Source organism: Diplotaxodon limnothrissa, linkage group LG14 (assembly GCF_057381915.1).
Source record: "Diplotaxodon limnothrissa isolate DT_005_m linkage group LG14, D_limnothrissa_male_GT1.1, whole genome shotgun sequence".
Lineage (NCBI taxonomy): Eukaryota > Metazoa > Chordata > Actinopteri > Cichliformes > Cichlidae > Diplotaxodon > Diplotaxodon limnothrissa.
Genome location: NC_140609.1, coordinates 10,142,048 through 10,155,845, shown reverse-complemented (window position 1 = coordinate 10,155,845; position 13,798 = coordinate 10,142,048). Strand labels below are relative to the sequence as shown.

Below are 13,798 nucleotides of genomic sequence, written 5' to 3'. Positions count from 1 at the left end.
CTTATATGCATAAATGCCAAATATTGTTATGGTTTTGGTTAGCGATACCATACCGGTTTTTGATTGGGTGGGAAAATAAAGGTCCCAAAGCAGAGTCTAGACCAGAATATTTGCAGAGGATGGTTAGATGGGGGAAGAAACATTCGGAATGTAAAGAGGTGGATACAGTATTAAATCATAAACTTTTATACAAAAAACTGGTATGGAAAGCTAATCACAATCAGGTAACGGCGAGCCCGGAAGTGTGGGAACTTGCACAGGACAAGAGTTTCAAAAATGTTTTAAAGGACTTTAACTGGATGCACTTACATAAAAGGCTACCAGTGAGGGTCACAATGCATGCACATAATTTGGGGAAACAAAAAAAGTGTCCAAGGGAAAATTGTGTAGAAGAAGAAACAATTGAACATGTACTATGGGGATGTGAATACGCTAAAAAGGTATGGGAAGGGGTAAAGGGGAAGTACAAAGGGTTGGGGATGGTGACGTATGAAGAAATCACTTTTTTTAGGGCTAAGGGCAAAACAAATGAGAGACATAAAATACGTTGTATGTTGTTGTCAATTATTAAGCTTAAATTATGGAAGGCAAGACAGGGCTGCATAACGGGGGGATTTAAATGGGGGGAAATTGGGACGATTAAGGCTATAGAGAAGGAATTTGAAGGGATATATTGGTACGAACTACAAAAATGGGGAATCGATACGATTAAGGATAGATGGAAAGATTATTTTTTGAAAGTACCCAAAAGGAGGTGGTAGATAAAGGGTAAGGGGTAAAGTGGGGAGGGGGAGATAAGGAGTAATATGATAAGTTATTTGAAAATGTTACTTTGTATGGGGAAAGATGAAAATAGGATTTTTTTTTTTTTTTTTTTTTTTTTTTTTTTTTTTGTGTTATGAACGAATGTTGGGAGAAAAGTGAATGTAACCTTATCATTTTAAAGGAAAAGGTAAAATGTTGGAATTGTTGTGGAAAGAAAATAAAAAGAAGGAAAGAAAATCTGTTCTTATCAGCGCAAAGGTACGTGGTTTTTTATAGAAATTATTTGTTTGTATTGAAAACGTTTCCTTTTTAATCTTCTGTTGTGTGTTTGTAGCAGGTGTTTTTTCTAAACCTTTGGTGCCTCCGCAATGGCTGGGTATGCCAGTATGCGGAGGCACCACTGTGTGCGCTTCAGTTTAATTGAGAATGTTGGAGAAGTGCCAAAGATGTCCAGGCTGGATTTCTCCAGGAAATTGATTCAACAGGTGTTGGGATTTTCACCAAATGACTTGAATTGCATTTTGACCCTCCCTTTTAACAGGGGTTTTGATGTAAGTTTCAGCTCAAGCGAATTGTTGGAAGAGTTTTGGAGAAGATTCGAAAATTTGAGACCACAATTTGAAATTTTCAATGTGGAGAAACTGACAGACAATACTATGAAAACAGTAATAGTTAAAATGTTTAATGAAACGGTGAATGCCCAAGACATTTGTGTGTGGTTGGGGAGATATTGTACGGTGAAGGGTCAGCCGAGGAAGGTGAGAGATGTGGATGGAATATGGAATTGTGTATGGAAAGTACCAATACAGCAATGGGAAGATCCCCAAGGGTTCCGGGGTTTAAAACATCTCCCGTCCATGATAGTTTTGGGAGATAATAGAGGCTATATCCATTACCAGGGCCAACCAAAGCTCTGCCGGAGGTGTGGGGAGCATGGGCATTTGATAGAGGCATGCGAGGAAATCATCTGTGGGAAATGTAAAGAGAAAGGGCATACGTATGCTGATTGTAAAAATGACCGTAAGTGTAACTTGTGTGGAGGGGAAGGTCACCTCTTTAGGGACTGTCCGCGGTCCTTTGCAAATAAACTTAAAAAAGGAAACCAGATTAATGAGGGAAACCTGATTGCAATGGTAAACGAGGATGTCTTGATTGATGCAGCTGGGACAGATATTTTAAATCAGTTCCCAGCACCTGAAGACGGAGGGGAGGAACAGGAGGAGGAGGGAAAAGGGGAGGAGCATGGAAGACCTGCCCAACCAGAACCCTCAGAGGAGGGGGAGAGAGGGCAGGAGGAGAGTGGAGTTCAGAAAGGAGTAAGTGGTGAAAGTGAAAATGCTCAAGGGCAGCCCCCCCCTGCCCCCCCTGTCCCCCCTGGCCTTCCTGATTCACAGGTGGCAAAGAGGACTGCAGCAGAACTGTCTTCTGGGACAATTGTTTCAGGAAAGAGAGGGAGGCATGAAACACCTTCAGGGAGTTCCTCAGGGGAGGACTCCAGGGTCTTCCCCTCTGACTCACCAAATGAGGTTTCCTTCCTTAACATAGTTCTGCAGTCAACGCCAAAGGAGCGGATGGTAAATGCAGCTCTGCGACAAAGGCCGTCACCTAGAGTACGAAAAGGGAATAGAGTGGCGGTCCCCCCTTCGGAACCCGGAGAGGTGAAGGAAGAGTTAGACTCACAAGAAATAAATTGATGGTATGCCCCCCCAAAGTTTGGGTTGAGCCTTTGAAGAGAACAATCTTTCCTTAGTTTCATAATGACTAGCTTGTGTTCTGTATTAATCTTCATGGCTCTGACCTTCTCATCCATAAATGTCAGGAGTGTTAGGTCTAAAGTAAGAGCCCAAAGTGTTCTATCCTTCTTGAATAGTGTAACATCAGATGTTATTTTAATACAGGAATGTGCTATACCTTTCCTAAAAGCATATGGTCAGTGGCAGGATATGTGGCCACAAATGTCCATCTGGAGTGGATCAAATGAAAATAAAAATGATGGAGTAGCCATATTGGTGAAAAACCCTCTGGTGTCGGTGAAGGGAAGTACTGTAGTAAGTGATGGAAGAGCACTTGTTGTTAACCTTATTTATATGGAAAAGGAATTTAAGCTCTTGAACATTTATGGCCCAAATGACAAACACGAAAGATATGATCTTTTAGAGGCTTTGCAACCCCACTTGTTGGGAAAAGCGCCTTTAGTGTTTGGAGGGGATTTTAACTGTATTTTAAACAGGAAAGATAGAAAAAGAGCCACACAAGATGTGAAGATTGATAAGACGTCACTTTTACTACAAGGTTTAGTCAGAGACTTTAAATTGATAGATTGTTTTCCAACGGTTCATCCAATGGAGGAGGGTTTTACTTGGTATAGTGGAAACGGTGACAGGGCCTCTAGAATTGATTATATCTTTGTTAGAGACTTTTCACCAGTAGAGGCCACTTTGATGCCCGTCTTTTTTTCTGACCATCTGATGTTAACTGTTAAAATTTCCCTTGAACTAGATATAACAATGGGGAGGGGAGTGTGGAGGTTAAACTGCTCCCTACTGGAGGATCAGGATCTGCTCAGACAGTATAAGGAGAGGTATACTGAATGGCAGACTCTCCAGGATTTCTATGCAACACGTGTCTCATGGTGGGAAATGGTGAAGTGTAGGACTCGGTCCTTTTTTAAACAAGCAGGAAAGAGAAAGAAGGCCGCAAAAGACAGGTGTATGAGAGGACTACAGAAAAGGTTACAGAGGTACCATCTCTTAAATAGGTGGGGTTTACACTTCTACGAAGAAATTTGAGAGGTTAAAAAAGAAATGCAGAAAATAGCAAATGATAAAAGTATGGGAGTCATACTAAGGAGTAGAGAGAGAGCGAGAGAGGAGGGAGAAAAATGTACGAGATACTTTTTCAAAAAAATTATGAACAAACCTGGCTCTGTCTCTCAGCTAAGAAACAGAGCTGGAGAAAAAGTAGTGAGTACTGAAGGTATAATAAAAGTGATTGAAGAATATTATGAAAACCTGTATGGGGAGAAAAATGTGGAGGAAAGAGTCATTGAGCAAACCCTGGAATATATTGATAAGATTGTTGAGTCTAGTGATATGTTAAGTCAACCTTTTACTACAGCCGAGTTAGGTCAGTGTCTTAAGAGTTTTAAAACTGGAAAATCCCCTGGTTTAGATGGCCTGCCGATTGAGTTTTATCTGACATTTTGGGATATTTTAGCTACTGATTTACTTTCAATTTTTACAGATTTTAGTGAATTAGATAAGCTGCCTGAAAGTTTTAGAATGGGTTTAGTCACACTCGTTCATAAAGGGAAGGATAAAACTCTCTTGGGAAATTGGAGACCGATTACGCTTTTAAACTGTGACTGTAAATTATTCAGCAAGCTTCTAGCAGAAAGGACAAGACCGGTTTTGGACCAGATAATCCACCAAGACCAAGCATGTACTGTAAAGGGCAGGAAGATCACGGATAGTCTGGTGTTGATTAGAGACACGATTTGTTTTGCTCGAAAGAGAAACAAGCGACTGATTGTTTTGAATTTAGACTTTGAAAAAGCCTTCGATAGAATATCTCACCGGTACCTTTTTAAAGTTTTGCAGAAGATGGGTTTCCCAGAAAGGCTTATATCCTGGGTAAAGTTGTTGTACACAGATATAAAGAGCAGATTTGTCATGAATGGGACCCTGACGAATGCAGTTCAGGTGAACTGTGGTTTACGACAGGGATGTCCCCTGTCCGCTCTTTTATATGTTATTTGTATTGAACCCCTGGCACAAATTTTGAGGAAAGATAAGAGTATAAACGGGATGAACATACCTGGGAGTGGGGGGCAGGTGGCAAAGTGTGTACTGTACATGGATGATATTAGCATCCTGTGTACAGACATATCCTCGATGAGAAGGACTTTTGAAGTTACGGACTGGTTCGGAAGGGCTTCGGCCTCTAGACTCAACAGGGGCAAGACTCAGGTACAATTCTACGGGCCATGGGAGACTATAGAATTGACTGGACTTGGAATAAATGTGACACAAACCGACCAAAAAATTTTAGGGGTTAGATTTGATAAGGATGGTGGAGGAAAGGCAAATTGGCCGGGAATGATAGGAAAAGTGAATCAACGATTAGGCCTATGGAGACTGAGAAAGCTGACTCTTGGAGGGAAGGTTTTAGTAATTAAGGCAGTGATTTTACCCTTGCTTCTTTTAGTCAGCGCAGTCTTTTTGCCACCAAAGGACGTATTGTTAAAACTAGAACGAGCCATCTTTTACTTTCTATGGGACTCCAAATGGGAGAGACTTAAAAGAGGGATAATGAAGAAATTAAAGGAAGATGGTGGCAAAGGAGTCCCAGATCTGTATTTATTCATGGGAAGCCTCTATACAAGTAGCCATATGAGACAGGCTACGAGTCCTAATAGTAATCCTCTGACACAGGCATGGGTTAGATTTTGGTTAGGTAGCTACCTAAGACAAAAGAAAATCCTGCCAGTAGATCTTAGAGTCCCCGTCTCCTTTGATGTTCCTGAAGCCTATGTAGAGCTGAAATCCTTTTTAACCTCCTTTAAATTGGAAGATCAGAGTTTGGACATTTTAACAAAACATCATTCTCTCATTTCAGTTGTGCAGGAGAGGGGAGAGGTGGTCCCAGTCAGAGGCCTCCCTATTGGAGAGGCCATAGAAGTGTGGCGTCTGACAAACCATCCCGTCCTTTCTAACAGGCTCCAGGATGTGTCCTGGATGGTGGCTCATGAGATTCTCCCAGTCAGGGCTGTCATGCACTCCAGAGGAATGTCGACAACAGAAATGTGTCCCCGACCGGGTTGTGGCGCGCCTGAGACGGTGAGGCACCTACTCTGGGAGTGCAGTGCTGCTATAGACCTGTGGGACATGGCCGGCTCCTTAAATTTCCCGTACTTACCAGCAAGGGAGGTCCTGACAGCAAACCTAATCCTCTATGGGGTGAGCCAAGGAGTGAAAACGCAAAGAAAAGGCTTTGAAAAGCAGTGGCTCGCCCTTGCTGCTATAAAAGACGCCATTTGGACCTCCAGAAACTTGTTGGTGAGCAAGCACACGCAGATCCCCCCCGTGGCTGCTCTCCGAATGGCAACAGCAACAGTAAAAGAGATCTGTGCCAGAAATACTAAGTTGAGAGAGCAGCCGCAAAGAAGAATCGCCTCTGTGCCCATTCGGATGGAGGAGCCGGGTTCGCACATAGAAAGGTCTAAGCAGCAACAGCCTGGCTCTCCGGGAGAGGTCGGTGTGGAAGGAGCAAGTTGGGGAGAGTCCCCTCTGAGCACCGGAAGCTTGTGAAGGGATGGGATGGTTTTTTTTAAATAATTTAAATTCTCTATGGAAAAAAAAAAAAAAGGAAAAAACATTTAACCCTCCTGCCTTCTTGGGACCTTTTTGTGCCACTGCTCTGTGTTAAATGGCTGCCATTTCCACTGTGTTCAGTGGAATATAACCAAACTTGCCACAGGATAGTTTTTACCTGTCAATGTTAATATTCCAGTGTGAATTCCTTAAATCAGCCTAAAATGGCTGAGCAGCAGAAATCCCATCACCCTGGGGACCATTTTCTGCCCATTGACTTCCATTATAAATGCTATTTTTCAACCCCAAATTATCATCATATGATTTTATTTTTTCTTCTTTTCTTGGATGTCAATGAAGACTCAGGGCCTTGAAGTTTTAATTTTTAAATTGCAAAAAAAATGCAAAAAAAATAATGGCAGGTCAAAATGTATGTTGGTGCCAATCTTTGGTCCATCTAAAGGCCTACTTATAATGACAATCACATATTACTTCAACTGGTTTTTTGTGGAAATATTTAGTTTCGTTTTTTGGTTTTTGGGGCTTATAACACAGGGCGCTCATGTAATAACACTGGGATTTGAAGGGTTAAAACAACGAAAATATAATTAAAACTTTACATGAATATTTCAGGGAGAAGTAGTTTTACAAGGTTGGCTAATTTAAAGTGGAATAAAATATGGATATATGGTCTTTTTATGGCATGGCTGAGAATGGTCCCTAGGGTGATGGGTGTGAGTTTTTTAAAGGATGGCAGGAGGGTTAAATATTTGTTTTCCTGTTGTATTTTAAAAGGGGATGGGAGATAATAAAGAAGTAATCCTTTTAAATGGGGTGGGCTTATGAAAATAAATGAGATGATGATGATGTTGTTATATGTCTGAGTATCAATAAAAAAATTTTCAAAAGAAAAAAAAATCTGTTCTTATCAGTTTAATATCTGATACGCCCCCGATTTGGGGGCAACGTATTAAACGCATTTTTAGAACAGGGAGCCGAATAAGGGGCTCGCTCCGTTCGCTCCACGCATCCACCCGGTATTGCAGCGCCTCCGGGAACGGTGCCCCCTTTGCTGACTTTGTGCAAAAGCAAGAAAGCCAAACAAAGTAAGGTCGGCCAAACCAAGAGCCAGAAAGCAGCCGCAAGCGGCGAAAGTGCAGGGATAGAAGCTCAGAGAAATAAGGAAAAAAACTGGGAAGATAGCAAGGAACTGAATATATTATTAAAGGAACAGGAGGTTTTGTTTCAGGAGAGGGCGAAAACAAGAATGTTTAAATTTATGCAGGAGGAGTATATGCAACAGGAGAAGTGCTCGGCCTATTTTTTTGCTCAAATGAAAAAGAAAGAGGAAAAAGGGGCAATTATGGAACTGGAAAGGGAAGGGAAATCGGTTACTGGACGGGATAATATTTTGGAGATGGTAGAGGAGTACTACAGTTCATTGTTTGGTGTGGAAGAAGTAGATAGAGGGGCTCCTAAATTGCGATTGCAAGCTATTTAGTAAGCTCTTAGCAGCACGGATACGACCGGTTTTAAGCCAGATAATTCACCCGGATCAAGCCTGCGCTGTAAAGGGCAGGAAGATCGCAGACAGCCTCGTATTGATCAGGGATACCATTTGTTTTGCAAGGGATAGAAACAAGCGATTAATCGTCTTGAATTTGGATTTTGAGAAAGCTTTTGACCGAATATCACATCAGTATCTCTTCAGAGTGCTGCAGAAAATGGGCTTTCCAGAACGACTTATTTCTTGGGTGAAGCTGCTATATAATGGGATCGGGAGTAGAATTGTTGTCAATGGGACCCTGACCAGTGAGGTGGGGGTACACTGTGGTGTCCGTCAGGGATGCCCTTTGTCTGCACTACTATATGTCATTTGTATAGAACCACTGGCACAGATCTCGAGGAAAGATAAAGGAATAAAGGGGATGGAAATACCTGGGAGTGGTGGACAAACAGCAAAGTGCGTTCTGTACATGGATGATATTAACATTTTATGTACAGACCTTCCATCGGTGAAGAGGACCTTTGAGGCTACTGACTGGTTTGGGAAGCCCTCAGCTTCCAAGCTCAACAAGAGTAAGACTCAGGCGCGATTTTATGGACCATGGGGGACTACTGATCTGACTGGACTTGAGATGAACGTGGCACAAAATGACCAGAGGATTTTAGGGATTAGATTTGACAAGGAAGGAGGAGGTAAGACAAATTGGCCTGAAATTATAGGGAAAGTAAAGCAACGACTGGGGTTCTGGGGACTGAGAACGCTGACTTTTGAGGGGAAGGTGTTAGTCATTAAGGCAGTGATTTTACCCTTGCTTCTACTAGTTAGCGCAGTTTTTCTGCTACCCAGAAATGTGCTGCTAGAACTGGAACGGGCCATATTCTACTTCCTATGGAGTTCTAAATGGGAAAGACTCAGAAGGGAGATAATGAAGAAGATGAAGGAGGATGGAGGAAAGGGAGTCCCAGACTTGTATTTGTTTGTGGGAAGCCTCTATACGAGCAGCCACATGAGACAGGCTACGGGCCGTAGTAGCAACCCCCAAACACAGGCGTGGGTTAGATTTTGGTTGGGTAGCTATTTAAGACAGAGGAAACTTATACCAGTAGATCTTAGAGTACCTGTCTCTTTTACTCTTCCTTCAGCCTATGCTGAGTTAAAATCCTTTTTAGTCTCTTTTAATTTGGAGAATCAAGGCTTGGACATTTTAACTAAACACCATTCTCTCATTTCTCTTGTGCAGGAGCGGGCAGTTGTGACTCCAGTCAGAGGCCTCTCTATTGGAGAGGCCACAGATGTGTGGCGTATGGTGAACCATCCCATTCTTTCAAACAAGCTCCGGGATTTGTCCTGGATGGTGGCCCATGGGATCCTCCCAGTCAGGGCCGTCATGCACTCCCGGGGCATGTCTGCAACAGCTATGTGTCCCCGACCTGGTTGTGGCGCGCCAGAGACGGTGAGGCACCTACTCTGGGAGTACTCTGGCCGGCTCCTCGCAATTCCCGTACTTACCAGCAAGGGAGGTCCTAACAGCACAGTTAGTACTCTATGGGGTGAGCCAAGGAGCAAAGGCACAAAGGAAAGACTTTGAAAAGCAGTGGCTCACTCTCGCTGCCATAAAAGACGCCATCTGGACCTCCAGAAACTTGCTGGTAAGCAAGCACATGCAGATCCCCCCCGTGGCTGCTCTCCGAATGGCAGCAGCAATAATAAAAGAGATTTGTGCCGCAAGCAGCAAGCCTTGAGAGCAGCCACAAAGAAGAATCGCCTCTGTGCCATTCGGACGGAGGAGTCGGAGTCTCATACAGGAAGGTCAAAGCAGCAGCGGCCTGGCTCTCCGGGAGAGGCAGGTGGGAAGGTGCAAGGTGGCGAGGATCCCCTCTGAGCACCAGCAGCTTGGGAAGGGACGGGATGGCTCCATTGAACGTTTTAACGAAACGGGAAAAGGGGAAGGGAACTAAAAAGTAACTTTTAAACCGGGTGGGATTGAGAATTGAATGAGATGATTGTGTTTGGTTTTTATGTGTTTGGTTTTTATGTTTGAGTGAATCTGTTCTTATCAGTTCGCACTTGATTCTCGGTCGTAGGCTAGGACTGCGATCCTCTCCTTTGGGTGTCCGGGCGGTAAAACCTTGGGTATTTACTGCAGCTGGAAGGTAGGTGGCGCTTATAGAAATTATTGTTGTATATTGAAAACCTTCCAGTATTTTGTTTGTTGTTCTTTGATTGTATCAGGCGTTGCCTGATTTTGGGTGCTTCCGTCATGGCGGCTTATGCCAGCATGCCGGTGGAGGCACCACAAAGCTAACAGACACCTTTGAAACAATTAAAGACAAGACACAACAAGGAATGCTTTCAAAAAGGGCAAATAGTAACAACACTTACCTTCAAGGTGAGGGGAATCCCAAAGTATTTTCGTAATTCTTTTAGTAGACCAAGCACCCAAAGGAGACGATCGCAGTCTTAGCCCCGGCCGAGAAAACAAGTGTAAACTGATAAGAACAGATTTTTTCTTTCGAAAAATTTTATTGACACTCAAACATAGAAACCAAACACAGTCATCTCATAAAATTCAAATTCCCACCCAATTTAAAAGATTACTTTTTATTTCTTCCCACCCTTTCCTTAAAAGAAAATGCACAGGAGCGATAAAAAACAGTTTATAAAAGCCGTCCCGTCCTTTCACAAGCTCCTGGTGTTCAGGGGGGATCCTCACCACCTTGCTCCTTCCCACCTGCCTCTCCCGGAGAGCCAGGCCGTTGCTGCTTTGACCTCCCTGTGTGTGGCACCGGCTCTTCCGTCCGAATGGGCACAGAGGCGATTCTTTTTTGTGGCTGCTCCCACGGCTTGCTGCTTGCAGCACAGATCTCTTTTATTGTTGCTGCCGCCATTCGGAGAGCAGTCACGGGGGGGATCTCTTTGCCAGCTGGGTATCAGGGGGGGACTGATCTTGGGCGCTATCGCTTGAAGTATTTCCACCTCCTTGTGTTCCACTTTCGACCTGTCCGCCCTCCTCCTCCTCTGAGGTTTCTGGTCGGACAGGCCCCCCATGCTCCTCCCCATTTCCCGCCTCCCCCTGTTCCTCTCCTCCACTCACAGGTTTTGGCGGCAAAATCAAATTTTCAGGCCCAGCTGCATCAATCAAGTCTTCCTCATTACCTATTTCATTCAGGTTTTGCTCTCCAATCAAGCTTGTCCTCTTAAGTTTGTTTGCAAATGACCTAGGGCAATTTCTAAAGAGATGCCCCTCTCCTCCACACAAATTACACTTACGGTCATTTCTACACTCAGAATACGTATGTCCTCTTTCCTTACATTTCCCACAAATGATTTCCTCACATGCTTCCACCAAATGCCCATGCTCCCCACACCTCCGACATAGCTTTGGTTGCCCCTGGTAGTGAATGTAGCCTCTATTGTCCCCCAAGACTATCATAGATGGGAGATGTTTCAGGCCCCGAAACCCATGGGGGTCTTCCCATTGCTGTATGGGGACCTTCCATGCACAGTTCCAGATTCCGTCCACATCCCTCACCTTCATAGCCTGCCCTTTCACCGTGCAGTATCTTCCCAGCCACACGCAGATCTCTTGAGCACTAACAGTTTCATTAAACATTCTAACAATCACCGTTTTCAAGGTGTTGTCAGTCAGTTTCTCAACAATAAATTCTTCAAATTGCGGTTTCACATTCTCATACCTTATCCAGAAATCCTCCAGATAAACGTTTGAGCAAAAGCTCACGTCAAAACCTTTGTTGAATGGGAGGGTCAGGATACAATTCAGGTCATTTGGTGAAAACCCCAACACCTGTTGAATCAATTTCCTGGAAAAATCCAATCTAGACATCTTTGGCAACTCTCCTTCATTTCTAATTAAGCTAAAACGCACACTGTGGTGCCTCCGCATGCCGGCATGGTTGGCCGCCATGGTGGAGGCACCACAAAGCTAACAGACACCTTTGAAACAATTAAAGACAAGACACAACAAGGAATGCTTTCAAAAAGGGCAAATAGTAACAACACTTACCTTCAAGGTGAGGGGAATCCCAAAGTATTTTCGTAATTCTTTTAGTAGACCAAGCACCCAAAGGAGACGATCGCAGTCTTAGCCCCGGCTGAGAAAACAAGTGTAAACTGATAAGAACAGATTTTTTCTTTCGAAATTTTTTATTGGCACTCAGACATAAATCAAAACATCGTCATCTCATTTGGTTCACAATCCCACCCCATTTAAAAGGATTACTTCTTTTTATTGCCTCCCTTCACCCCCTTAAAATACAGACTAATAAAATTTAAAAGGTTAAAATAAACCATCCCATCCTTTTACAAACTCCTGGTGCTCAGAGGGGATCCTCCCCAACTTGCTCCTTCCCACCAACCTCTCCCGGAGAGTCAGGCCGCTGCTGCTTTGACCTTTCTATGTGCGGTACCGACTCCTCCATCCGAATGGGCACAGAGGCGATTCTTCTTTGTGGCTGCTCTCTCAGCTTGATGTTTGTAGCACATATCTCTTTTATTGTTGCTGTTGCCATTCGGAGAGCAGTCACGGGGGGGATCTGCATGTGCTTGCTTACCAGCAAGTTTCTGGAGGTCCAGATGGCGTCCTTTAAAGCAGCGAGGGCAAGCCACTGCTTTTCAAAGCCTTTTCTTTGTGCCTTCCCTTCTTGGCTCACCCCATAGAGAACTAGATTGGCTGACAGGACCTCCCTTGCTGGTAAGTACGGGAATTGTGAGGAGCCGGCCAAGTCCCACAGGTCTACGGCAGCCCTGCACTCCCAGAGTAAGTGCCTCACCGTCTCAGGTGCGCCACAACCCGGTCGGGGACACATTTCCGTTGCAGACATTCCTCTGGAGTACATGACAGCCCTGACTGGGAGAATCTCATGAGCCACCATCCAGGACACATCCTGGAGCCTGTTTGAAAGGATGGGATGATTCACCAGACGCCACACATCTGTGGCCTCTCCGATAGAGAGGCCTCTGACTGGTATCACATCTCCCCTCTCCTGCACAACAGAAATGAGAGAGCGATGTTTCGTTAAAATGTCCAGGCCCTGGTTTTCCAAATTAAAAGAGGTTAAAAAGGATTTCAGCTCCCCATAGGCCGCAGGGGTATAAAAGGAGACAGGGACTCTAAGATCTACTGGTATGAGTTTCTTTTGTCTTAGGTAGCTACCTAACCAAAATCTGACCCATGCCTGTGTTAGGGGATTACTATTAGACCCGGTAGCCTGTCTCATGTGGCTACTTGTATAGAGGCTACCCATGAATAAATACAGATCTGGGACTCCCTTGCCTCCATCCTCCTTTAACTTCTTCATTACCTTTCTTTTAAGCCTCTCCCATTTGGAGCCCCATAAAAAATAAAAGATGGCTCGTTCTAGTTCTAGCAATACATTTTTAGGTGGTAAAAAGACTGCGCTAACTAAAAGAAGCAAGGGTAAAATCACTGCCTTAATGACCAAAACCTTCCCCCCAAGAGTCAGCGTTCTCAGTCCCCAAAAAACCAGTCGTTGCTTCACTTTTCCTGTAATTCCCGGCCAATTAGCCTCTCCTCCACCATTCTTATCAAATCTAACCCCTAAAATTTTTTGGTCAGTCTGTATCACGTCTATCTCAAGTCCAGTCAGTTCTGTAGTCTCCCATGGCCCGTAAAATTGTGCCTGAGTCTTGCCCCTATTAAGTTGGGAGGCAGAAGCCCTTCCAAACCAGTCCGTGACTTCAAAGGTCCTCCTCACCGAAGGTAGGTCTGTACATAGGATGTTAATATCGTCCATGTACAGGACGCATTTTTCCGTCTGCCCCCCACTCCCAGGTATTTCCATCCCTTTTATATTCTTATCCTTCCTCAAAATCTGTGCCAAGGGTTCTATACAAATAACATATAAGAGAGCAGACAAAGGGCATCCCTGCCGTACACCACAGTTTACCTTAACTGCACTCGTCAGGGACCCATTCATAACAAATCTACTCTCTATTTCTTTGTATAATAGCTTAACCCAGGAGATAAGGCGTTCTGGAAAGCCCATCTTCTGTAACACCTTAAAAAGGTACCGATGTGATATTCTATCAAATGCTTTTTCGAAGTCCAGATTCAAAACAATCAATCGCTTGTTTCTGTCTCTCGCAAAGCAAATCGTATCTCTAATCAACACAAGGCTATCCGCGATCTTCCTGCCCTTTACAGCACATGCTTGGTCCTGGTGGATTATCTGAC

General features: G+C 44.0%; 1 protein-coding gene and 3 pseudogenes across 1 annotated transcript; 3 read left to right on the top strand and 1 right to left on the bottom strand.

Moving 5' to 3' along the window:
* The first annotated feature begins 1,895 nt into the window (after nt 1-1,895).
* Nucleotides 1,896-6,074, top strand: LOC146618452 (uncharacterized). Its single transcript, XM_085371503.1, has 2 exons — nt 1,896-2,339; nt 5,394-6,074. The coding sequence occupies exons 1-2, from the start codon at nt 1,896-1,898 to the stop codon at nt 6,072-6,074; spliced, it is 1,125 nt and encodes a 374-aa protein (XP_085227629.1).
* Nucleotides 6,075-6,971: 897 nt separating this feature from the next.
* LOC146618451 (U2 spliceosomal RNA) lies at nt 6,972-7,148 on the top strand (annotated as a pseudogene).
* Nucleotides 7,149-8,509: 1,361 nt separating this feature from the next.
* On the top strand, nt 8,510-9,237 carry LOC146618450 (uncharacterized; annotated as a pseudogene).
* A 2,914-nt stretch (nt 9,238-12,151) lies between these two features.
* LOC146618449 (uncharacterized) lies at nt 12,152-12,902 on the bottom strand (annotated as a pseudogene).
* Nucleotides 12,903-13,798: the final 896 nt, after the last annotated feature.